Source organism: Sander vitreus, chromosome 17 (genome assembly GCF_031162955.1).
Source record: "Sander vitreus isolate 19-12246 chromosome 17, sanVit1, whole genome shotgun sequence".
Lineage (NCBI taxonomy): Eukaryota > Metazoa > Chordata > Actinopteri > Perciformes > Percidae > Sander > Sander vitreus.
In genome coordinates this window covers 16,863,743-16,887,122 of record NC_135871.1, presented here as the reverse complement: position 1 = coordinate 16,887,122, position 23,380 = coordinate 16,863,743, and the positions used below count along the sequence as shown (strand labels likewise).

The following is a 23,380-nucleotide window of genomic DNA, read 5'->3' as shown; positions in this document are numbered from 1 at the left end:
GATGGTGGATTAATAATTCGATCAAAAGTGGAAAAAAGCACTTTACTGTTGTTGATATTTTTAGTAACGATTTTAGAGAAGAAAGACTGTCTGGCCTGTTTCATCTCTTTATTATAGTGATTAAGTTTATTGTTATATATGCCATAGTGAACATGGAGTTTGGTTTTTCTCCATTTGCGTTCTGCCTGGCGACACTCTCTCTTACTCTGCCTAACAACCGCTCCATTTCTCCATGGGGCTTTTTTTTTTTTCTATGATTTTGGTTATTACAGGTGCAATGTTATCAATGATACATAGTGTTTTAGAGTTAAAGTTTTTTTTTACAGGAACCTCAATTAATAGTGCCATAGATAATGGTGAGTTATTTACAGTGCAATAGTAAAGGTAAGGTAAAGGTAACATTGGTAATGATCCGTTTTTTAACTGTTTGGGTAACTTTCTGCTGTACAGAAAAAGCAGACACATCAAAGAAAATGCAACAATGATCTGAAATAGCAACATCCACCACACAGGGCACACTAATATTTAGTCCTTTTGATATGACTAAGTGAGGGAGTGAGGGGACAATGGAGCGGGAGATTGGTCGGAGAATCGGCACAGCAGGTGCGGTATTACATTCAATTTATCGCACCGTTGTGACGAAAAGAGAGCTGAGCCAGAAGGCAAAGCTCTCAATCTACCGGTCAGTTTTTGTTCCTACCCTCACCTATGGTCGTGAAGGCTGGGTCATGACCGAAAGAACAAGATCCAGGGTACAAGCGGCCGAAATGGGTTTCCTCAGGAGGGTAGCTGGCGTCTCCCTTAGAGATAGGGTGAGAAGCTCAGTTATCCGTGAGGAGCTCGGAGTAGAGCCGCTGCTCCTTTGCGTCGAAAGGAGCCAGTTGAGGTGGTTCGGGTATCTGGTAAGGATGCCCCCTGGGCGCCTCCCTAGGGAGGTGTTCCAGGCACGTCCAGCTGGGAGGAGGCCTCGGGGGAGACCCAGGACTAGGTGGAGGGATTATATCTCTAACCTGGCCTGGGAACGCCTCGGGATCCCCCAGTCGGAGCTGGTTAATGTGGCCCGGGAAAGGGAAGTTTGGGGTCCCCTGCTGGAGCTGCTACCCCCGCGACCCGACCCCGGATAAGCGGATGAAGATGGATGGATGGATGGATGGGATATGACTAAGTCTAGAGTATGCCCCTTATTGTGGGTGGGTCCGGACACATGCTGAATTAAGTCAAATGCCTTTAATAGGGAGATAAAGTTTTGAGCATCGGCGTCACTTGCATTGTCTACATGAATATTAAAATCACCTAAGATAATTATGCGATCATAGTCAGTAGAGACCTTGGACAGTAGCTCAACAAAGTGATCTTGAAAACCGTATGTGGATTTTGGTTTAAGAGCGGAAAACCACAATTGATCGATATAGCAAGGTGTTCAAAAGATGCATAATCCCCCAGTGTGATTTCCTTGCAACTATAATTTTCAGAGAAAACACCAGCTATTCCACCGCCTTTCTTATCAGGTCTAGTAATGTGAACGAATTTAAAATTCGGAGGTGCTGCCTCAATGAGTGAACCATTTTTGTCCAGCCAGGTCTCAGTTAGTAGAGTGAAATCCAAGTTATGGGTGCTGATAAGATCATTAACCAAGAATGAGGTAGGATTGTGAAGATCCAGGACTTAGCCAAAGAATTTGAACATCGACAACTTCTCAGTCAATCCCCCCCCTTTCTGCTAAAGCCCAAACGGTCTCCTAAGCCCCTCCCCCCACAAGGGAGAATGAATGCTAGTGCATGAGCAGTGATTGACACGCAGTTAGACACCCCCCCTGGCGGAGCTGAACAGGGAGCTGTGGATTTTTGCAAATCGCACTACAGGCTGTAGGTGGTGCTAGAGGAGCTGGATTCTTTTTTAAATTACCTGCCTAATGTAGTTCTACTCGAACATAGGGTCAGTTTCAGCAAATATGACATTAAGTTAGTTTTATAAGTCTTACCTACTGCATCTTTAAAGGTTGGATTTTTCCTCATTTTTTTAATTAAGGCATTAAGATCAATTTCCAAAAGATCCAAGATTTTTTTTATTCCTCTTTTTAGTCAACTTTAGCATGGGTTCATAAACTTATGAGCACCACTGTATCGAGGTGTAAATGCAGCTTGACTCAAATCTAAATATAGTGTAGTTATTTTGTTTACCTGCTGCCAAAACTTCGACTGCTATTTATGTAATAATGTACAATGCAGGCAGTTAAACCTAAGAAATGTGGTTAAAACAGGTAGCCGCGATGTTACATGCCTGTCAGAAACTGACTGTCATAAAACTGATGGCTGGGGAACAAGTGTGCTTAACGTCAGTTTTGCGGGATATGTCGCAATGTACAGTCACCATAACAGTTTGTCAAGAGTCCTGACACATTGATCTTTCAGGATAGCTCTGTCTGCAAACAGAGTTAACACAGTTAATTGGAAAGTTGCAACAGAATTACACCTATATTGAATCAGAAATTAACTGTCATCATGGTTGAGCAATTGAGTCAACGGTGGAGACAGGGAATCTGCAATATTGTGTTGCTTTTGTTGGCTTTAAACCCTGGGATGCCACATTGTTTGGCAGCTACATTGTTTGGTTGCCACATACTGTAATTTTTTCTGAATTGATTCATCTGCATTTTTGTATACTTAACATTACAATCACAGTGCAGTGCTTAGCCTAAGCCTACTTCTCTTTCTCTTGCAAAAATAAGTATATGTACACAATGTTCGACAGACTGACCTACTGTGGTTTAGGGGGTCGTGGTTAGCTAACAGTGCTGCTCAAATGATAGACTTTGACTGCTGCCTGAGCAGACTTTCACACTGAGCTGCAACAGTCTGGTCCTTACCAGGATCTCTCAAGCACAGTATCCTATGTGTAGTCTCACTCCATACACACAAAGTCTCCTCTATTCTTGTCACAGGCAAAGGCCAGAGCTGTTATTCGGATGTCAACAACACAGCAGCATCATGGATCTTTCTCTGCCTCCCTCTCAGATGTATCAAACAAGGCAAAGAGACCTCTCCCCTGTTACACACACACACACACCTGGGAAACATTAACTAGATCAGGGTAGTCAGACCCACCAGTTAACGCAGGGAACAGCACGTGTAGACTCACAAAAAAGATACAGACACATGGGAGCTCATTCCCTTTCCTTTTATATCATGCATGTTTTCCTTGTGCCTATAAAACACACACACACTCATCATGTATTTTTTTTCTTGTACATTTGTGTATATTTCTGTATGAATTTTGTTGTCCTTTCTACCTCCCCTTTCACTCAAAATGAGCACATGCAAGGTTTTCACTGGCTCTTAAACGTGGGGTATACTCGCCGCAGCCGAGCTGTCGAGCGCCAGTGTGACGTCACGGGAGCGCCGTAACTGTTTATACTCGCGCGTGGTGGTCGCAACACTAGTTGCAGTCTTCTCCTGAACAGAGGTGGCGCTAATGAGGAAAGGCTACCGACTTTGCTATTTCTACAGACTAGAAGAAGAAGAAAAAGGTAAACAACGGCAGAACTGGCAGCAGCATTAACGTCAATGCTTCAATTTGATTCGATGACTTACTTCGTCGGATCAAGCCTTTCATTCTCCATAAAAGAACTCATCTTAACCCAGTAAGTTTACAAGAGAGACTAGCAGTCACTCTGAGAGTCCTGGCATCTTTTAGTAATTTAGACAAAACAAAAATTCTGTTTTATATGATAGTAACCTGAATATCTTTGGGTATTGGCTTGTTAGTCAAAACAAAACTGGAGATTTGATTCGCCTTGGTCTCTGGGGAATTGTGAAGGGCATTTTTACTATGTTCTTACATTTTATAGTCAAAACGATCAATTGAGAAAATAATCAGCAGATTAATGAATAATTAAAATAATGCTTAGTTGAAGAGCTAATGTTGTGACTTCTTAACTTACATAAAAAACTATCAGTGATAGGGTGACTTATAGCCATAATCAAAGATGATATCAATGATTGCGACAGAGTGTGTGTGTGTGTGTGTGTGTGTGTGTGTGTGTGTGTGTGTGTGTGTGTTGTTTGTGTGTGCACATGATGCCTTACCCATGAATGAGCCTGTGCTGCAGATTAGGCTGAAAAAGCAGCTCTCAGGAGGAAGAGTCCCACATTTACTGCAAGAAAGAGTACACATAAATACTACTGACATAAATCAGACAAATACTGTGAATCAACCTACGCACACAGCAACAGCACCGCTAACAGCCCTCCCACGTTGTATAAATTAAATATAGCATGTTGTTAGAGATGCATTTCTACTCATGCAATAAGGGGGGGGGGGTTCCACACTTCCTCATCCCATCAAGCCTTTGACTTTTCACCTACTGCCTCCTCTCGAGCAATGGGAAATGTTTGTAGGAGGGAAAGGCAGGAGACAGTCACACGCTGTCTATGCCCAAGCTCCAGATGCCTACAAATCCAAAGCCTTCTCAGCTGACCACACACACACACACACACACACACACCTTTGACTTTAATTTCAACTACTCACTGACTACAACAGCATATTATATAGCTGAAAAATGTGCATCGCTTCCAACTTCACCATTAAACTGTAGATTAAGCAACAACAGCAGCAGCAGCACTGCATTAGTAAAGATCACCATTGCAACAGTTTCAGATTCTCAGTTTCTCTGGTAATCTTTAGTTACACATATAGTCTGAGGGCTACTAAATATTTCTGGTTACATAATCATGCTCATTGCGTTTAGATAAAAACAAATTAAAGTATTAACACTGTACAACTGGCCTTTGATGTTGAAAGCTCAGTGGGACAAAAAGCCAAACAAAAGAGCGGGAGTGTCTTGATTTCCTCTCAAATGTAAGCCGACGCCTGTGTGTTTACATGGTAAACTGCAGACCCATGCTTTGCCTGTGAACTGCCACGGTGGCAGGCAGGATATTTCAGCCCCGAGTTATTTTCAGAATGCGCACACACACACACACACTCAGGAGAACCGTAGCCTTCAAGCTCACTCGCTTTTTTATCAACAATGTGCCGACAGGGGTCATGTAAAACAATGGGACAGTGTTCCTGTTTTAAATCGCCAGACAACACTTGAAACAAAGACACAGAAAAGGGACAGAGAGAGGGAAGGTTGGGTTCAGGGTGAGAGTCTCACTAACCTGATGAGAGGTACATTGTCTAGCGTGCAGCACAAGGTTGGCCCACTCTGCAAATACAGATCTTCTTCACATGACTGGTTGTACAACCTGGAAAATCAAACATGCATGCACCGTGCACACCCAAAAAAAGCACAGTTAATGTTAAACGACACACATATGAAAGTTTTAAAAGTATCAGTACGACTACAATCTTGCTGGGAAATCCCCAACTAGCAAAATTTGATTCAAAACCAAAACAAACCGCAGACCTATTCCTGATTAATATTATCGGATATATTCTTAGAATATCTGGAATAAATATTTCATTTGTGATATGATGAACATTTTCAGTCTTTACATCAAAGTACAGTAACAGTAATTGTTAGAGTGCCGTGCTGTGGGGTCACAACCAGGCTTTCTTTTGTTTTTTGGGGTTGCTGAGTCGAACCACTGTGTCATCAAATAGTATCTCTGCTGGTAGAAATTAACCTCAGCTTGTCTGAAACAAACCCGGGGTTCAGAGGAATAGTCAGTTACTCACTAACAGTGCATGCATTGAGAAAAACAACATTAAATCACAGTTAAAATCCATGTTAATGTACTGCAGTTTATTCTTTTGGTTTGTGCGAGTGGATTTTGGTGTCTCTTTCAAACATTTGTGAAGTCACCAACTAGGAAATAATCCCACTACCTAATATAACAACGAAGCAAATTGCTTTCCTTAAAGAAAAACATTTGGAAAGAAAGACACTGACAAATCACCAGATTGCAAGAAATGATTTTGTGAGTGTGTAGGGATCAACAGCGGTACGATGAAGCCAAATACAGGATAACATACCAGTTATCCACAGGGCAGACATGTTGATTGTATAGGGCCATGGCGTACCTAAAAGAGAGAAAGTATGATTAAACAAAACAAAAGGCAACAATGTTGGTATATTGTGAGCTTATTTATGATTACAGTGTCATCCAAAGTGATTTAATGAGTAATAATTCAGAATAAGAGATGTTTAGAACCATAGCCAATAGAGATGTTCCATTTTTTACCGATCCAATACCGGTGCGTTAAATAAATAAATAAATAAATATATATATGCCCAAGCATTGTTTGACAGTCAGTCATAACGGAAAAGAACATAAATAAACTCAGTTAAAGAAGATTTTTTTTCGGGGCTAAATTACGTCGGATCGGAGCATAGACTCACATAATCGCTGATACCAATATTTTTGGCAGGTTCGGAGGTATCTGCAATATGGAAACAACTCTAACAGCCAATGCAATGTCCTAAATATTATTGACCCCAAAATAAAACTAAAGCTGGAGATCAAAATAATATTTTTAACTGCCAGAAAAAGATAGAGAGACAGACAGTCTGAGTGAGCCACAGAGACTATTTGTCCTAATTTGTGAAAGCAGTCATAGTTTATTAGGAGGTTAAGTACCAATTACGAATGTTTTCAGGGCTGATTCCACAAACGTCTTTGAAGGACGGAGACATATCACAAAGACACACACACACACCTGCTACCCAGACGACAATAACAAGCACAGACACACATATGCACCATATTGTTTGGAAGCAAAACATATTTTATGTGTGACAAAGATCTGGTGTAAATAATTTCAACAATACAATAAAAGTGTCATAATTTAAAGTTGAACATCCTAATTGGAGTTAAAGGTTTTGTGCTTCAAACGAACATATACATCAGTGTGATAAACATACAGTATAACACAGTTATATAGTTACAGTTATGTTATCTTTGTGGGTACATACTGTAAAAATCAGTGCAAGAAGTCACTGCCAATATATACTACAGCATATGGTTCTAATAGTCCTGTATTAATTCAGTAATCAATAAAGAAGTAACCATATTATAATCCAATAAACATTATAAATATGTGTTTACTGTTTCACACACATTCACCCCTTGTTAAACTAAGCCAGGGTCAAAAGTCTGAGTCAGACAACACACACTGACCCACTCAGATCAACTAAAACACTTTTTTTCTATCCATTAAATGTATAAATGCTTCCCATCAATGAAAGCTTATGTTTAAACTTCTATTTTGTTATATCATACAATTTCATCTGTTTACATTGTCTTGTACACTAAGAGGGATCTACCACAAAATCCTACATACAAAAGATAAAATTGAACAACAATCATTACTACGCCAGCCAATCTCACCACTTAATTCTGAGAGATTTTAAGCCAATCCAAGAACACTAATTGTTGTTAGATAATCAACATTTTGGATTATCTATCTGTGGCTCATCTTGCTTATCTTCACAAGTCTCAGTCTCAAGTGTAAGCACGCAGAGGACAGAATCAATTAAAAGGTCATTCTTTTTGCAACTGGTTCTTCTCGTTTTATAACGCTTACATGTATGTCTGGTATTGACGGACTGCTGCAGAGGGTGGCAACATTTGGTTGGCTGGTTATTGGTTGGCATTAGGCTATTTGACTCACCATGTGAAAGTCATACAAGCCAGATGGCAGACATGTTGTCTGTGAAGAGCACCGCTCTTGCATAATGTAGTGAGGAAACCCACTGGTGTGAGTGGAATATGGCCGTCAGGTAGAAAGCTGCCAGAGCTCCAATACAATGCGACCATCTTGACAAAAACAAAAGCAGCTTACAACAACTGTAGATGATCATCAAGCGACTTCATTAGAAAATATATAGGGGAAAAAACTGTAGCCAGTTGAAGTTGTTACATTTTCCATAACTTTTAAGGGCATTTTTTTTATATATATTTGGTCAGCTTCCAAAACTAGAATAGCAGCAATGCAGCTCTGGGACATTTCTAAATAAAGTGGGTTTATTTAGCGGTATGTGAACTGAACTAGTGCATTCTGTGCTCAGAGTAGACCAAGTAATAATAGGTTTGTTTACATAGTTAGACCACTATTAAAGCTCAGCAGTGGTTGTAAACTGTAAACTGTAATTGCTTGCCTGTGAGCAATATATAAGTGAAAAAGACCATGTTTTTTTTAATTTAGGCTACAACAAGGACTTTAACAGAAGGATCTGGTATGGACAGTAATAATTCTCAAAAGCGGTACAAAAAGAATATATCAGAAACCACAGGAGAGGGTGTGATGCACAAACTATGAATTAATTTTGGAAGTATAGGCTAGTCCTGTTTCTTCTGGTTGCTGTAGCGCCTAAAACTTACAGTATTTTAAAACTGAAAACCTCAAAAGCAATCTAAAATCTAAACGACAAGAAGTACTGCTTATGGGTATAGTGGAGCCACACTGAAGTTTCAAACACAATGCTTAACTCACAAAACGTCAGCAAAAGAATCAAAGCCAAGACTCTTGGGTGGGCACAAGCCTTCCTCTGCCTCCACACAGACCTTTCGTACACTGGGCATGGCCACCAGATGCTGAGTGAAAGTTCTGCTTACGCTCTATATTACCGCCTTCCAATATTTACCTTACTCCCACCCATTCACCCAGAGTGAAAGAGGGCGTTACGCAACATGTCACATCCTTTGACATTCCACTAGTCTGGAAAAAGATCTTTGACTGCTCTTAGAAACAAGGCGTCCTTGTCAAGTTAACGGGAAGGAAATGGGTTTAAAGCGACTGACAGTCAGTAGCATTTAGCATCTTAACTCAAATCAATTTTCTACCTCAGAAACAAATGCCAAAATAAGAAAGAAATGTGCAACACTAGCACTAATTTTCAGTGTAGGACCTCAGTATAGGTCTGAAGCAACACTAACAGCTCAACCGTGTCTTTTCTGCAAAGCCCTGTACACCTGAATACACACACTCCTGACTGGACTGTGAAGCAGCCATGTTCACAAACACTGATTGGTGTGCAAGGTCTCAGCTTTGGCATCTGATTAGACTGCATACTGTCAACGCAACTCATCAAAGAATCTGGAATTGGGCCACCTGTCTCTCTTCCCTTGGGGTTAGCATTCCTCCTCCCAAAGTAATAACAGAGCAGAGAGGAGAGCTGTCAGCCCAAACATAACCAGGAGGTAATCATTCTTTTTTCTCCAGTACATCTGCTCAAGTCTCTCTATTAAAAGAGGGGTGATAATCCCAGATCCTTTCTGGAGAAAGTTAATCCACATGTAATCGCCATGGTTCCCAGGAATTCAGAGTAAATATGCAGTGTTACTCTCCTGGAGGCAACAGAGGCTGAGGTATCAAAATGTGTTTCTTCAACATTAACAGATTTGTAATTTGTTCGAATATGGCCTGGGTATAGCTATGTGTATTCTATGTGAAAGATCATTTGCAAAATATTTTAATTATAATGATATTCCTTTTTTGTTGTTATGTGCACTATGATATATAACAAGAAAGTCAAAGAAATGTAATACTTACACAACCCATATCCCAGTGATGGTCAGAACTGGGAGGCTAACAGGCAGTACCATCCAGAGAGACATCTTCCAGCACCTTGAGCAGCCCCTTTCTTCTTTTTCCTCTTCGGCCAGCCGAGCAATATCTGCTCAAGTAGTACTAACATTTAACTGAGTGTGACTGACATCTGCATTGTCACCGACAGATTAATTTTCTTGAAGATGGAGGATAGTAGGCTACATGGGACACTGGCAAGGACAGATGTGTCCTTTTACCTGGTGAATGAGAGGAGGGAAGTGAGTTAGGTCAGGATCATTCACCTACTAATCAGAAAGCAATCATCATCAAGCCTTGCCAGTTAAAGTAATCTGTTTTAGAAACTTTAACTTTGTTTTACTGGTTGGTTTAATGAGGGTGATGGCTTGCCTTTATACTAAGTTATATATCACACGTACATTTACTCATACGTTTAGCCTATTTACAACTCATGTTTGAGTAGCTACTTCTTAGCTGTTCACCTTCACGTTTTTAGCAAAGCAACTACGACGAATATCAAAAGCAAATATGTGAATACTCACCTTCTGTCTTAGCTAGCAAGTTTTATCTTTTGTTGGTAACTCTGAGTACGCCGACCTGTCCTCCACAACTCTGGTAACGTTAGCGTTATATCAAAACTATCCTGTGTCCTACTAACACAAGCAGGACACGGTGAAACCTTACTTCTATATCAAATCCTGTCTTTTCTTTTCCGTACAGAGGTCCCGTTAGCCGTTTTTTGCTTTGAATTGGAGAGGGGGAGGCTCGTAGCTCTCACACGCTGACGGTCTCGCTGCATCGCCGCCACGAGACACTCCAGACCGCTCCAGACAGAGTATCCAGCTGTTTGACTCCGCCCCCCAAAACCTGTAGTGGCAGTGTACGTTGAATTTAGGTTTGGTGGTGCAACGAGTGGGCGGCTCGACGAGGTCGAAAGCAAATAGGGACGCTAAAAGCAGTTTCATTATATTGTCTGTCGTCTTTTACAGTATAAGCCTACTTATGCACTTCAAAAAAAAATAATTGTGTTTTACCAAAAGACAGACCATCTCACAATTGTCATTGCCGGTCTATTAGTTTGAGACCAAAGCAAATATATTTTAATAATGTATTATATTATATTATACCAAAGTAAACTCGGGACCCAGCTGTTTCCTAGCAACGATTGAGATGAAGGAAGTACGATACTCCTTGTGTTAGCTTATCTTAATACAAAAAGGCGCTTCTGTTGTTGTCTTTACTCTTACGGTTGATCACAGACAAAGGTTGATCATGATGGATCATTTTCTTCTCTCACCCGACCCGCTCCTCACTGAGTGCAGTGCATAGTGTGTGCGCGCGTGTGTGTGTGTGTGTGTGTGTGTGTGTGTGTGTGTGTGTGTGTGTGTGTGTGTGCGTGTGTGTGTGTGTGTGTGTGTGTGTGTGTGTGTGTGTGTGTGTGTGTGTGTGTGTGTGATCCGTCCAACAAAACTTGTTTCTGCTGCCACCTGGAGCTTTAACTTGTTAATGTCTCTCTACACCTGTATCCCCTTGTGAGGACCGGGAGATGGCGATGTAATATCTGCATGCCTTAAGTCTGGTAATTATTCATTTAAATGTAATCCTGTTGATTTTCAAGCTTTGAACAAGCTGTTTACATTTGTCACTTCAAGCGAACAAAACTCAAAAGAGCATTGGCATAGTTTTTTTTCCAGGTCCTCACCACTAATGGGTCCAAGTAGTAGAGGGGTATTTCTGTATTAATGGAGCTATGATGCCTAATAGACTGATATGAGTGTGAAAAACAACAGCAACTACAGCTCCATATATAAAGTGCCATATAAATAAGTAAAAACGTGAGGGTTTTAGAAACTGTGATTTAATTTCATTTATAACATACCAGTAATATAACTTTAACATAATAGAGAAAAGCATTATGGAGCATTGTGATAACACAATCAATTGAACTGACACATTTTGTAGACTAGATTGCCCCAAAACAAGAACAGATTAACAGGATCATTTAAAACACATTTTTCATACAAAAGAAAATAATTACTTTTAGCAAAAGTTGGACCAAAAGGAATTATCAAACACCCTGTTTCAAAATGTTACAACAATATTGAGAATATTGTGTGCATTTGATGTAAATTACTTGGACTATGGCAACTATTTTACAATCTGATAGTAGTACCAAATCCCCACACACTAAATGCAGGGTAGAGGGGCTGTGTGAATGCAGTCTGGACTCTGTGCAGAAGCTGCATGCCATCAGAGACACTGTAAAATCCAAGTATTCCTGCTGCATGATCCAGGTAGATGCCAATACGAGATGGCACTGGAGCAGCAATATCTTTGCTCTTATTATTGTGCACAAAGGATAATTTGGAGTCAGAGCAGTACAGACTCCAGGACTTGTCATTCCAGCCCAGGCTGCATTCATTGCTGTTTCCTTTACGTCTGATTCCCCTGTAGGTGACGGCCATGTCTATTTCTGTCCCACTCCAGTCCACCTCCCAGTAACAACGATCAGTCAAGCCCTCCCTGCACAAGACCTGCAATGAAATGGACGAAATTATAGGTTTAAAGACAAAGTTTATGCATGGCTTATAACAGCTGTTAAGATGAGAATTTACTGCAACTGCACAACTGAATATATTGTTATTGTAAGAATAACGTCAAAGACTAAAGACTGATACAAAAAGTCTGATTTGGATAGCAATATTTCAATCAATACCAACAAAAGATATTAAGTTTACACAAGAGAGAGGAGAAAAACAAATTAAAAAAAAAGAAAAATACATGATTCAATTGACAATTTTTTATAAATAAGTCCGACAAACTTGGGCTGCTTTAGGAGGGTGATTCAAAGAGAAAGTTCCTAGACAGTTAAGTCCACTTTTACTCTTAAGTCTATATTTGGCTATTCTTTCAGGCACACAAAATGACATCCTGTTGGGCAGTAAAGTCTCACCTGCTGCCAGTGGTCGAATCGGTCTGGGTGATCAGGGTAGTTCTTAGGCTCATTCTTCATCGTAGCTGTTCGGTTACCCTCGGAGAGATGAAGGTTGCGATGGACACTGTTGACCTCCAGGACCAACTGGCAGGAGTCTAAACAATGCAGGACAATGTCATTATTAATCCTCTCTGTATTGTTGATAATCTGTTTTCCAATTTAATGGTATCATATGTTTTGGTATTTGTGTCTTTTGAGATTAAAAGTTTCTCTGCTTTTTTTTTGCTTCATCATGTTGCAAATTAATCACTAAACACTTGTGACAAAATCTGTCCTGACCGTTTCTCTTCTCTGTTGGTTCGGTAATCTTAACATCGCTAAACAGAGTTGTGAAGATGAGCAACAATATATTGGTAGTTCAACAGTGTACATTATCTGAACTGTTCCATAGACCGATAGTTAGGAAAGCAATTGCTATTCGCTCTGACAGTTCCCTCCCATTTTTCTCTGAATTTAAGTTCTTGCCCTCTGGCTCCCATCTAAGATGACCACTTGTCAGGAGTAACAGGTATAAGTACTTCTTTATACCTGCAGCCATTTCCCTCTTGAATACGGTTCAGGGGAGGACCATACTTGAACTCAGTGGCTACTTTATTTCTTTCATTATTTCTTGGTTGGTTACATATTCTAGTCTGTTGACGATGTGTTGAGGACGTCAGAGACGTTGACAAATAGGGGTTGGTGATGTAATGTAATGGATGCTGATGTTGTTGTTGACGATTATTGTTGTTGATTATATTGTGTCAACTTTGTAAGGCTGATAAGCACTTTTCCTACCCTGTGTAGGCTACTTTGACGCTGCTTCCCATACACCTTGCTCAGTACTTGTAAATATTTGTTCTCATACTGTAACGGTTGTGTTCCAGTTTTTACTGTTGTTCAGGCTTACTCGTGACTGTGTGTATATCTTGTATGTATTTATGTGTCTTTTATGTGTTTATACCTGCGGCACACCCAATAGCCCTTCGGGGACACAAATAAAGTTGAAGTTGACACTAATAGGTTCAGGAATAACAAACGTTAGCACACTAAAACCTTTGATTTATAACTCCCAAGCATCAGCTTGTTAAAATGCTTTCCACGGGTGGAGTACCGGGAACACCTGTGTTTGTTTAAGTGATACTGAGCTGTAAGTTTGCTCTCTTACATTTCACCAAACCAGTTCTGCACGGAGCATACCTTCTATGACACTCTGTTCAATTGTTTCACCACATAGTGTAGTCATGCCTTTGTTTGGGATGGAGATGGTCCTGCTACATGTCACCATGACTCCTGTTTTGAACCTTGTTAGTATACATTTCACTTGCTGGAATATGAGTGGGGTTTGATATAACTGCCAAGTAGCCTTGCTCACTTGGCGCTAAAGGTTTCACAACAGGTTAAAGGCACACTTCTCTGTAACTCACATTTCAGGAAATCTTCTCTCGTCTTTGGTTGTTCCCTTGTCTTTGGTTCTTCTCTTGTCTTTGGTTGTTCCCTCAAAATTGATTCTCTCCTTGTCCTTGTTTCACTTTCTTGCGTGATGTAGACATCTTTAACTATGAAGAGGCAGATAAAAACGCATGGCAGCATGAGCTTTAACAAAAGCAACAGAAGACTGCAAGGCCTCAATGCTACTTTAGATGATAAAAGACAAACTTGTTCACCTGTTCCTGAGATTTTGCTCATTTCTGTCTTGCTGACTTCTTCTACTTGTAATTTCAGTGAAGCGATGGCTCTCTTGGTGGCATCAAAAGAGTAATTGGGGGCAACACTGATGTTGTTGAGGTCCTCATATCCTGAGGGGCCTGACAGAGACTGCCAGCCCTGGTAAAAGGGTGAAAGATAGAGATGAGCCTAAACATTGCATAATACGACATAAAAAAAGACTCCTGATTTTTGCACCATACAAGGTTTTCTGTATAGATCAGCCTCACCTGCAGAAAATGTATGTGATCGTCAGTGTGTGAGAGCTTCTCGAGGTCAGTGTGTTTCTTCTTTAGCAGAGTGATCTCTTCCTCCAAACGGTCCAGCAGTATCTCAGCCCGTGTCAAAGTGGTCTTTTCGTGCGAGCGGATCATCTCCTTGACTTCATTGTACTTCCTCTCGATGGAAAGCAGAAGCTCAGTGAAGATCCGCTCATTCTCCTCTTGGGCAGTTTGAGCCGAGTGCTGATGAGATACATCAGAAAGAGAAGGAGAGAGTTTGTTCAAATATGGATGGAAAAGCAGTCAAAAGCATCATGCTGTTTCAACTTGAGTGAGATGATTTTTTTACTCACTTTAACTGATTCAACAGCTTGTCGTAGATCCTGCCACTTTTTAACTCTCTGGTCAATCCTTTGTTGAGATTTGTTCAATGTAGTACCAAGTTGTTTCTGTTGAGGGAATGACATTAAAGTGCTCATGTCAGCCTTGTACAGTAAATAACCTTTCAAATCATTCATTGAGAATATTTACCAAATGTACAGACTGAGAGATTGTTTGCACCACTCACTTGTTTCTCAGTCCTCTCAGTTCCAGCCGGGACGATGTCGTGGTGTTTGTGTTCATCCATCATGCACAAAACACACACAGATGTCTCATCAGTGCGACAGAAAGCCTCCAGCAACTTGTCATGCTGTGCACAGATCTTCTCTCTCATCTGACCTGTAGCTTTGACCAGCTTGTGCTTCATCAGGGCAGGGTAGTCATAATGAGTCTGCAGGTGGGTCTCGCAGTAAGATGCCAGGCACACCAAGCAGGACTTCTCAGCCTTCTGCTTCCTTGTTGTGCAGAAGTCACAGAGGACTTCACCAGGCATGTCCTGGGACCTGGACTGGCTACGACTGGTAGAGCGGCGAGATTTCTCCAAGCTGCTGTATCTGTCTAAGTCCAGAGGGCTAGGGCGGGACATTTTTTTGTTTTTTGTTTCCAGGAGTTAAAAAAAGATGTCCAGCAGCTACGAGGTGAAAATTTAAATCCACAGGTGATTTAGCTCAGCAGCGATATGTTAACCGCTTAATAAAATGTGTTGAGATCAACAGCTGAAGAAAAGACTTGACAAAAAGTAGGCAGCACTATGTATCCACAGAGAAAATGAGTTCCTGAAGTCAACAGCTTCAGTGAAACTGTGTGACTGACACTGTGTGCGACAGAATGTTAGCTATGTACTCAACTCTCATTGTGAAACCAGTATTACTGGTTGGGTCTTTAATAGACAGGGAATGAGTGTTACTACAAAGGTGCTACCTTAAACAAATAGAGTAAAGACAAAGAAGAGGAACAGTTAAAACTACAATAATTAATAAGCATTTACAGCACTTCATTATTGATGTACAGTACTTCATAATGAAATGTCACAATTAAATGTATTAGTTTTTATCTGAAAATGCAAAAACACTAATATTTCTTATTTGAGGATAAAGATAGCACGGACAGCACAATAAACAACCTTCACAGAGTACATTATTTTGTGTTAAGTGTTGATATGTTTCCAAAGTGTCACACCTACCAGACTCACCCATAATAATGCTAATCTACAAAAATCATTATTTTACTATATCTACACTGTTTTTTCACATTTGTGCTATGTCTATCTCTCATTATATGTGCAATATGTGCTGCCCATACTATCAGGACATTAATCAAACACTTGCATTGAGAAAACAGCATCATCTTGTGGGACTAATTAATTACTACATGAAATATATGCCCCTCTGTGTAGCCTCTATCCCTCAAATAACAGTGCACTTTATACAAAAGGACTGCGGTTGATAGAACCTCGCCCAGCATAGCTTGACTCTCCCACTCTTTGCATTATTGTGCAAATACTTCCACATTTTCTACCAAATGGTGATAAGTAGCCTATATACACATTGCCTATATCTCAGCATGGCCTGGCTGCCATAGTTTACATTTAGTACTTTTGGTACTTTATGTATATTTTGATGCCAACACTTTTGTACATTTACTTTAGTAACATTTTGAATACAGGACTTGTACTTATATTTCTACACTGTGGTGTTGTTACTTTTACAAGATAATAGTAGCCTACTTCTTCTTGGAAATATCATAGACTGTTAATATTAAGTCTATGGGAAATACTAAAGTGTTTCTGTGTGATCTCCTGTCTGTCTCCGAGGCTGTAGGGGGTGATAGTGGTCTCCTTGCTGTATTAAAATGACAATGATTGCTTTTGCTAAAGTGCGTCGATAGTCCAACGTTGGCGCCAGATGAGCTGTGGCGCCAGCTACACACAGGCAGAGAGAGAGAGAGAGAGAGAGAGAGAGGAAGACACAGCAGTTTGACCAGCCTAACAACAGCTTGCAAGACCGTCTCAACTCAGAGTTTGAAGCATATAAACGATTCTCTTTTTGTCTCTCTTCAGAAATCAAAAAGTAAAAGGACATAAGGTGGGTGTGCATGCAAGTATTCGTACATTTAAAACCGATTATTCATCGTTTAAATTCAACTTAATGTTACTCTATCATGAATAGTAGCAGCGTTAAGGCAGAGTGGAGTCTCTGTTTAACTGACTATAACGTTAATCGTAGTTATTTATTATGGTAGTCAACGTGTGGGTTGTTTATTTTATGTCTCCTGCTATGATAGTAACGTTACCGAACTTTGTAATGGAAAAATACAGGCCTTGGCTCGCATTGGTTGTTACATTTTGTCCTGTTGGAAAAGCAGACAAACACAGGGACATAACGTAGCTAACGTTACTGGTATGAGAAACTATTTCAGCTTTGAATCTCATCCAGGTTATTTTTGAGACACGTTCGTTATAGAATCGGCCCAGCCACCTTTCTTGGATCAACGTCCAGTTCATCTTTGCATGCGAAACCAGACATAACATGGTCGGATGGGCGGTTAAGCAAAGCTTCCGCTGCGATGTTTTACAATCTACAGGCAAGTACTAGACTGGATAGCAGCCTTTAGCCGTGCTAGCAAACTGGATTAGCTAGCTGCCTTGTTAGCTTTGAATCATGGCTACGTAGCCAGCACGCTAATAGTGTCTCGGCTGGATAGCTGCTAACCTCAGCAAGGCCGCCATTGAAGAAGTCGTTGTGCGGTTAGTCGGGTGCTGCCGCATTAGAGGAGGGCTCTAGGTTCATAGCCAAGATCCATCGTGCCCTCTTAAGCAGCAGTTTATTTACATGATCGTTTTCTATTGAGTTACAGTTTTTAAAACTGCTGTGGGATTTGTGTCCTGCACGGATTCTTCTTGCAAGCAAAAGGCGTCCTTTCCCGGGCTTTTCGCGCAGCATTCATCGCCCTCACGGTTAGCCATCTTTGTTTCAGCTAGCCAACTCCTGGTTGGAATTACGATGTGGTTAGCTTGCTACCCTACTTACCATTAGCCTACGACGTCGTATTTCGCTGCTACTACATGTTACAAATTATCTCCACATTGGCATAGGTGTGTTTGGCTAAGCGGTGTGTGTTTTTGAGTTACTCTGAGATCGCTTCGGGGGCAGCTCTTAATTCAATATGTTATGAAGGGCGGAAGCTAACTCTGCTAGCTAACTAGCAAGCGGCAGCCATCTTAGGCGAGCATGTAATCTTGGCTAGCTGAAAGTGCTGGTGTGGCACAAGATGGCCTGATAATACTCGCACAAGGAGAATTTCCGCGTCGCTAGTTGTGTCGTAAATTGCACCAAATTACCCAATTCGACATTTTAATGTAAGTATTTAACGGTTCTTGGGGTCTCTACTACATTTACTCGCGTGTTGCTTTTGCTAAGAAGCTAGTTAGCTGGCTAAATTGCGAACACATTAGCAGCTAACACAATGCTGTCTTGTCGTTAACCAGTCCCCCCTCGACCATAGCCAGCTAACTAGCGGCTATTTGTAGCTGTTATTGAAGGCTAGCAACCAACTGTTCAATGTTTAATAACAAGCGTTGTTATTTAAATGCCTCTACACCTTAAGTTGTATTTATTAATCATGTATAGCGAACTGCAGAGAGAATCTAAATCTGCATGCCGGTCAGGTTTTGGCTTGCGGATTAAGTTAGAATTGGAAGCTTGATCATGATGTGGTCCACTTTGATTTTATCAATTGTTAGCAAGTGAAGTGAAGCTCGTTTTGAGCGCTAACTTGGCTAGCAAATTGATCACTTAGCTAGCTTGCTAGTACCGTTAGTAATGCAAACTTAGATTAAACGTGCAGTTATAGAAAATGCATAATCAACCGGCCTAAGCATCGCTCACTTTAATTTAATCATTAATTTTCCTAGGCATTGTGCAGCAAACTTTGGGCTGTTATATATCAAATACATTTATGCCTATATATATATATATATATACACACACACACACACACACACAAGAGTGTGTGTAGCAGTGAGTAGCTAACTGCTCATTTAATATTAAGGGCTTCTTTGTCACACTTGTGATCACCTATTGTTTACAATAATACACCACTGGCCCTTGTCTTTGCTGTTGCCACCAACCAAGTGCTATTTTGTGTTGGCGGAGATAGTGCATGTCTATCCTAGATAGGCAGGGTTGAAAACCAGCTTTACTCTTAACTATTTAAATTAATATCTGATCAGATGATGACTATTAATATTGGCTACAAATCTCCCATCAAGCTTGTCTGTCAGAAAGACTGGCTGTTAATTAAATATTGGGGTTTTTGTCCCTGCCATAATTATGTCAAGACTCCAAACTGATGTTAAGTCCAAATTATGTCAAAATCTTAAATGAAGTCACAATTCAGCCAAAAACACCATCAGTGTGGTCTTTTCTGTACCCAGAATATAGTTTTTGTAGCAGAGAAACAATTTAACACTTGATACTCAATTTGGACTTTTCTCGTGTAATTGAGATACATTTTGTAATAATTGGATATTTTGATATTTATGTGGTGATTGTGGCAATGTTAAGTGGGAATATCTTGCTTTCCCCTGTGCATAGATGCAACACAGTTGGGTTCTTATGCATACAATTTCATCATGTGAAATTAGCATGATCACTTTTTGTACTATTAACAAATACCAGAGCAAAAACTAATTTTCAGGAATCACTGCAAATGACAAAGTGGGAGACTGGCAGGCAAAGACATAACTGGACTAGTAAATGAAGGCAATGTAGTTATTTATTTTTCTTCCTCTTTTGCAGGTCTGCTCACTGACTAGAACACCAGCGCGGCACTGACCAAAACAAAGATCTATATCCACCCGATTCCTTCTTGTGTCCCCGTCCGGCAAGAAAACGGAGGTCGTGGGGCTGGAGTGTGTTCTCATGGCCGAGTCAGAGACTGAATGTGACACGCCCGGCCTTGACACACTTGGGTCGGAGTGTGTCATAGCCCACAGCCATGTCGACCTTCACTATGGAGCAGAAACTGAGATCATGACAGAAGAAAAGCGTGGATTAGAGCTGGAGATCCACGGCTCAGACTTAAAGATCCAGGGACTGGGGACAGAGCTCGGAGCTGTAGCCTGTGTGGATGCAATTGTAGCCGAGACAGACCATGATTATATCAAGGTGGAACATGGTGAGATGCATTGTTTCACAGCAGCAGAAATCAAGACATCAGGAAACGAGACTCTGCTGGGAGAGGTGCTGCTTAAGACGGAAAGCGAGCATGTAGTGAAAGTGGAGTCTGACCATGGTGGGGAGTTGACAGTGGAGTCTGAAAATGGTGTAATCATACATGAAGCCCATGGCCTGCAGTGCAACGAATGCGGGGAGATTTTTGGCAGCATAGCCGATCTTCACCAACACTTTGAGATCCATAAAGACCTCAACCCTTACATCTGTGTCCACTGTGGTGAGAGCTTTGCTGTGGAAGCCAGCCTCAAACAGCACATGAAGATTCACATGAAAGAAAAGCCCTATGTACCCCCTGGAGTTGAGATAATGGGCAAAGATGTTATTGATGCCTTCAGCCTCAAGTCTCATCAGATGATTCATTTGCCAGACAAGCCTCACAGATGCTCCGAGTGCGGTAAGAGCTTTGCAGCTGCGATTACCCTGAGAGAACACATGAAGATGCATTCAGAGGACAAGCCCTACAAGTGCACCCAGTGTAGGAAGAGCTTTGTCCGCAGAAGGCATCTGAAAAAGCATCAGGAGGTCCATGCACGTGAGAAGCCATATACCTGTGGCCAGTGTGGCAAAGGCTTCGCCACAACTTCCAACCTGAAGCAGCACCAGAAGACCCACGCTGCCGTTGTTCTCGGAGACAAACCCCACCGTTGCGCGCAATGTGGAAAGTGTTTTGCGGCTGCTGCCACTCTGAGAGAGCACCAGAGGATCCACTCGGGTGAGAAGCCGTACAAATGCAACATGTGCAGGAAGAGCTTTGTCCGCAAACGCCATTTGAAGAAGCACCAGCAAGTCCATGCTGGAGGAAAGCCCTACACCTGCAGACATTGCAACAAGGGCTTCAATCACTCCTCTTCTCTCTCTCGCCACCACAAGACCCACCTGCAGAATCCAGTGTTTTCACCACCTCAGCCTGGGAAAACCTTGTCCTACGGCACTCCCCCAAAGCAGAGGGTGCACCAGCAGGGAGACAAGCCCTACATGTGCCATCACTGTGATAAGGGCTTCAATCATTCCTCTTCCCTGTCCCGCCACCAAAGAGTCCACTCTGAGGGAAAGAGTTACACCTGCGCTCACTGTGGCAAAAGATTCAATCACTCCTCCTCCCTTGCAAGGCATCAAAGAGTTCACTTGGAGAATAAACAGCAGCAGCCGCAACCACCACAGCCACAACCGCAGCAGTACAGCGCCATCCCCACAGGGAAGGGATTCCCTAACAACGCCTTCCCAAAACAGCACATCCTGTCTGTTGAAAAACCATACAGGTGCTCCCAGTGTGGAAAAGGCTTTAACCATTCATCTTCCCTCTCCAGACATCATAGGATCCATGTAGACCAGTGAGCACCTTTTCCCACCCTCAAATGCTGTCCCACGCAAGCGGAAAAAAAACCCTGCTCCCCATGGTTTCTGTTCTAACAATGGTTCCATCATTTCCATCACCACGCCACAACAAATATCAGGCCAACTTCTATAGATAAGTGGTCAGGTCAACACATTGCTATGTTGAAGTGGAGCAGATGATGATGATAAATGTCCTTTTGAACAAATCTTCAAAAGGGAGGACAGTGAACCTATAATTCAGAGCTGAACCCAGGACTTTGTGCTCAGTATGAAGAGGGTATAATAGATTGTGAAGGAGCCTCCATCTTGTTTGTGATTGTGCTTCACTTGCTCCATGACCTCTTTTGAACACTTTTAAAATAAAAAAAATGTGATTTGGTGATCTAAAAAAATGTTACCTGGGGAAAATGTGCTTTGCCCTGTGGTTGTCTTTTTGATAGAAGAATTGAGTTTATGTACCTTCAGGTGGGCACGTGCGCTTTTCAGCTGCAACTTTATCCAAGGCTACCAACACATTTGGTGAACAAGAACTTGTTCTCACTTGTCTCAAATTAAATAGTTATTTCTTTTTCACCCACATAACACATGTGAAGCAAACATCAACAATTTAATGTAAATACTTATTGATTTTCTTTTATATATATGTATAGGTGACTAGTGTGCTGTTCCAAAAGATTACATTTTTGATAGTAAGGTCCACTTTGTCTCCACCTTTTTTCCTTTTTATGACTTTAATTTGTTTTAAGTGTTGGAGATAAACATGTTGCAGGTGTTCTCATGCAGCTTGTTGAATTTGGGCTCCATCAGACATGAGCCATCTTGTATATTTATAAGGTTGTTTTCTTGTAAGTCTATGGTGGGTTAGCACAGCTGCATCAACTGTACAGAGAGCAATACTGGCTGACACCCTGATTCTATTATAACATGCAATTTAGCCATTAGGAAATGCATAATAGAAAATAAAAACCTACTGGGTAGCATATTACATGACCTGTGTCCTAATTATTTACTGTGCAGATTCCACTGTACCCCGTGCACCAAATGTACATGAAATGAACATCACTCTTTGTTTATTGCTTTGGAGACTAATTAGGTTACCTGTGTATAGAATATTGGTAACTTTAACTTGGGCTGCAAACTATCATATTTGATCTAAAAAACAAGTGTGTGTATACTAAGACTACACAAGGAAATCTCACTTTTACAAGACTTAAAGATTTTTCTGAATTCCAATGGATGCGTTCTATTTACTGTTCTGTGTAAAATATCTTTTACAAACTGATGTATTTTTTTAGATATGGCTTGGTTATATGAAAGGGAATGAGAGAGAGATACAGTTTTTATGGGAGTGAACATTACAGTGAGCAATATTTTTCTTTTCCTTTTTTTTTTTGGGATAACAATTGTGCTTCAAACTGTAGCATAGGTTTCTTCCTTGTGTTAGATAGGTGCCTTATTGCATGCTATGTAGAAATGTATGCTGACCTGTTATTTGACAAAAAAAAGTTAGGGTTTTCAGGAGTCTTTTGTTCTATTCATACTAACTTACCCTATATTTTAATTTGATGTCACTGATACCTATTGCTTTTTTTTTTGCTTTCATGTGTATTACAATGTGTTTACACTGTTACAACCATATTGTCTTTATTTTTCCCCCTTCATTTTTGTCAATGTAGAGAGAAAAATTGTAAATGATCCATATAGGCTTCTCTTAAGGGCAAATCCTGTAACACCTCTACCCAATTTCTGAGTGGCACATATATGGATAAATAAAGGTTGTTGACTCTCTTGTGGCGTTCAATCAGTGGAGTTCGGTTTTGAAATAGGAGAACCATTTAATCTCGCAGCTAAAAAAATATGTCTAACTGGTGCATAATGGTGACATTTTAACTTAAGCTAGTTTAATTTCCACTATTAAGACATTTTTTACTGACTAAGCAAGGAAACGCATTACTCTCGTCCATGCACTTCCTAACTGTATCCACACGGTGTCACTCAACCATCTCAAA

The 23,380-nt window shown here is 40.9% G+C and overlaps 3 protein-coding genes across 7 annotated transcripts in view; 1 reads left to right on the top strand and 2 right to left on the bottom strand.

The window, feature by feature from the left end:
• LOC144532239 (transmembrane protein 150A) overlaps positions 1 to 10,358 on the bottom strand; it is a 30,183-nt gene extending 19,825 nt beyond the window's left edge. Inside the window, exons 1-5 of one of the 2 annotated variants that reach the window (XM_078272893.1) lie at positions 10,059 to 10,358; positions 9,502 to 9,755; positions 5,983 to 6,030; positions 5,166 to 5,252; positions 4,086 to 4,153 (exon numbers count right to left, since the gene is read on the bottom strand). In XM_078272893.1, coding sequence (XP_078129019.1) covers positions 4,086 to 4,153; positions 5,166 to 5,252; positions 5,983 to 6,030; positions 9,502 to 9,566 — 268 coding nt within the window. In that variant the 5' untranslated portion in view covers positions 9,567 to 9,755; positions 10,059 to 10,358. Of the gene's footprint in view, positions 1 to 4,085; positions 4,154 to 5,165; positions 5,253 to 5,982; positions 6,031 to 7,620; positions 7,745 to 9,501; positions 9,756 to 10,058 lie in introns of those variants that run through there. The other variant, XM_078272894.1, reaches the window with a different exon arrangement.
• A 996-nt stretch (positions 10,359 to 11,354) lies between these two features.
• On the bottom strand, positions 11,355 to 15,620 carry ftr14l (finTRIM family, member 14-like). Its single transcript, XM_078272466.1, has 7 exons — positions 14,987 to 15,620; positions 14,772 to 14,867; positions 14,428 to 14,661; positions 14,158 to 14,317; positions 13,918 to 14,049; positions 12,470 to 12,606; positions 11,355 to 12,050 (listed from the first exon to the last, which is right to left on the bottom strand). The coding sequence occupies exons 1-7, from the start codon at positions 15,383 to 15,385 to the stop codon at positions 11,670 to 11,672; spliced, it is 1,539 nt and encodes a 512-aa protein (XP_078128592.1). The 5' UTR covers positions 15,386 to 15,620; the 3' UTR covers positions 11,355 to 11,669.
• Positions 15,621 to 16,735: 1,115 nt separating this feature from the next.
• LOC144532006 (uncharacterized) lies at positions 16,736 to 23,159 on the top strand. 4 transcript variants are annotated; one of them, XM_078272462.1, is made up of 2 exons: positions 16,736 to 16,883; positions 19,599 to 23,159. In XM_078272462.1, the coding sequence occupies exon 2, from the start codon at positions 19,722 to 19,724 to the stop codon at positions 21,369 to 21,371; it is 1,650 nt and encodes a 549-aa protein (XP_078128588.1). In that variant the 5' UTR covers positions 16,736 to 16,883; positions 19,599 to 19,721; the 3' UTR covers positions 21,372 to 23,159. The 4 variants fall into 4 exon arrangements, with proteins under 4 accessions (XP_078128588.1, XP_078128591.1, XP_078128590.1 ...); XM_078272465.1 differs by lacking the exon at positions 16,736 to 16,883 and adding an exon at positions 17,293 to 17,382; XM_078272464.1 differs by lacking the exon at positions 16,736 to 16,883 and adding an exon at positions 17,519 to 17,755.
• The last annotated feature ends 221 nt before the right edge of the window (positions 23,160 to 23,380 follow it).

Bases quoted from the DNA above. Each gene is read 5' to 3' on its own strand.
- LOC144532006 (XM_078272462.1), top strand. From the start codon at position 19,722: ATGGCCGAGTCAGAGACTGAATGTGACACGCCCGGCCTTGACACACTT.
- ftr14l (XM_078272466.1), bottom strand. From the start codon at position 15,385: ATGTCCCGCCCTAGCCCTCTGGACTTAGACAGATACAGCAGCTTGGAG. The intron at 14,868-14,986 runs GTGAGTGGTGCA...TTCCCTCAACAG, and splicing joins CTGAGAGGACTGAGAAACAA to AAACAACTTGGTACTACATT. The intron at 14,318-14,427 runs GTGAGGCTGATC...CCCTTTTACCAG, and splicing joins ATCACATACATTTTCTGCAG to GGCTGGCAGTCTCTGTCAGG.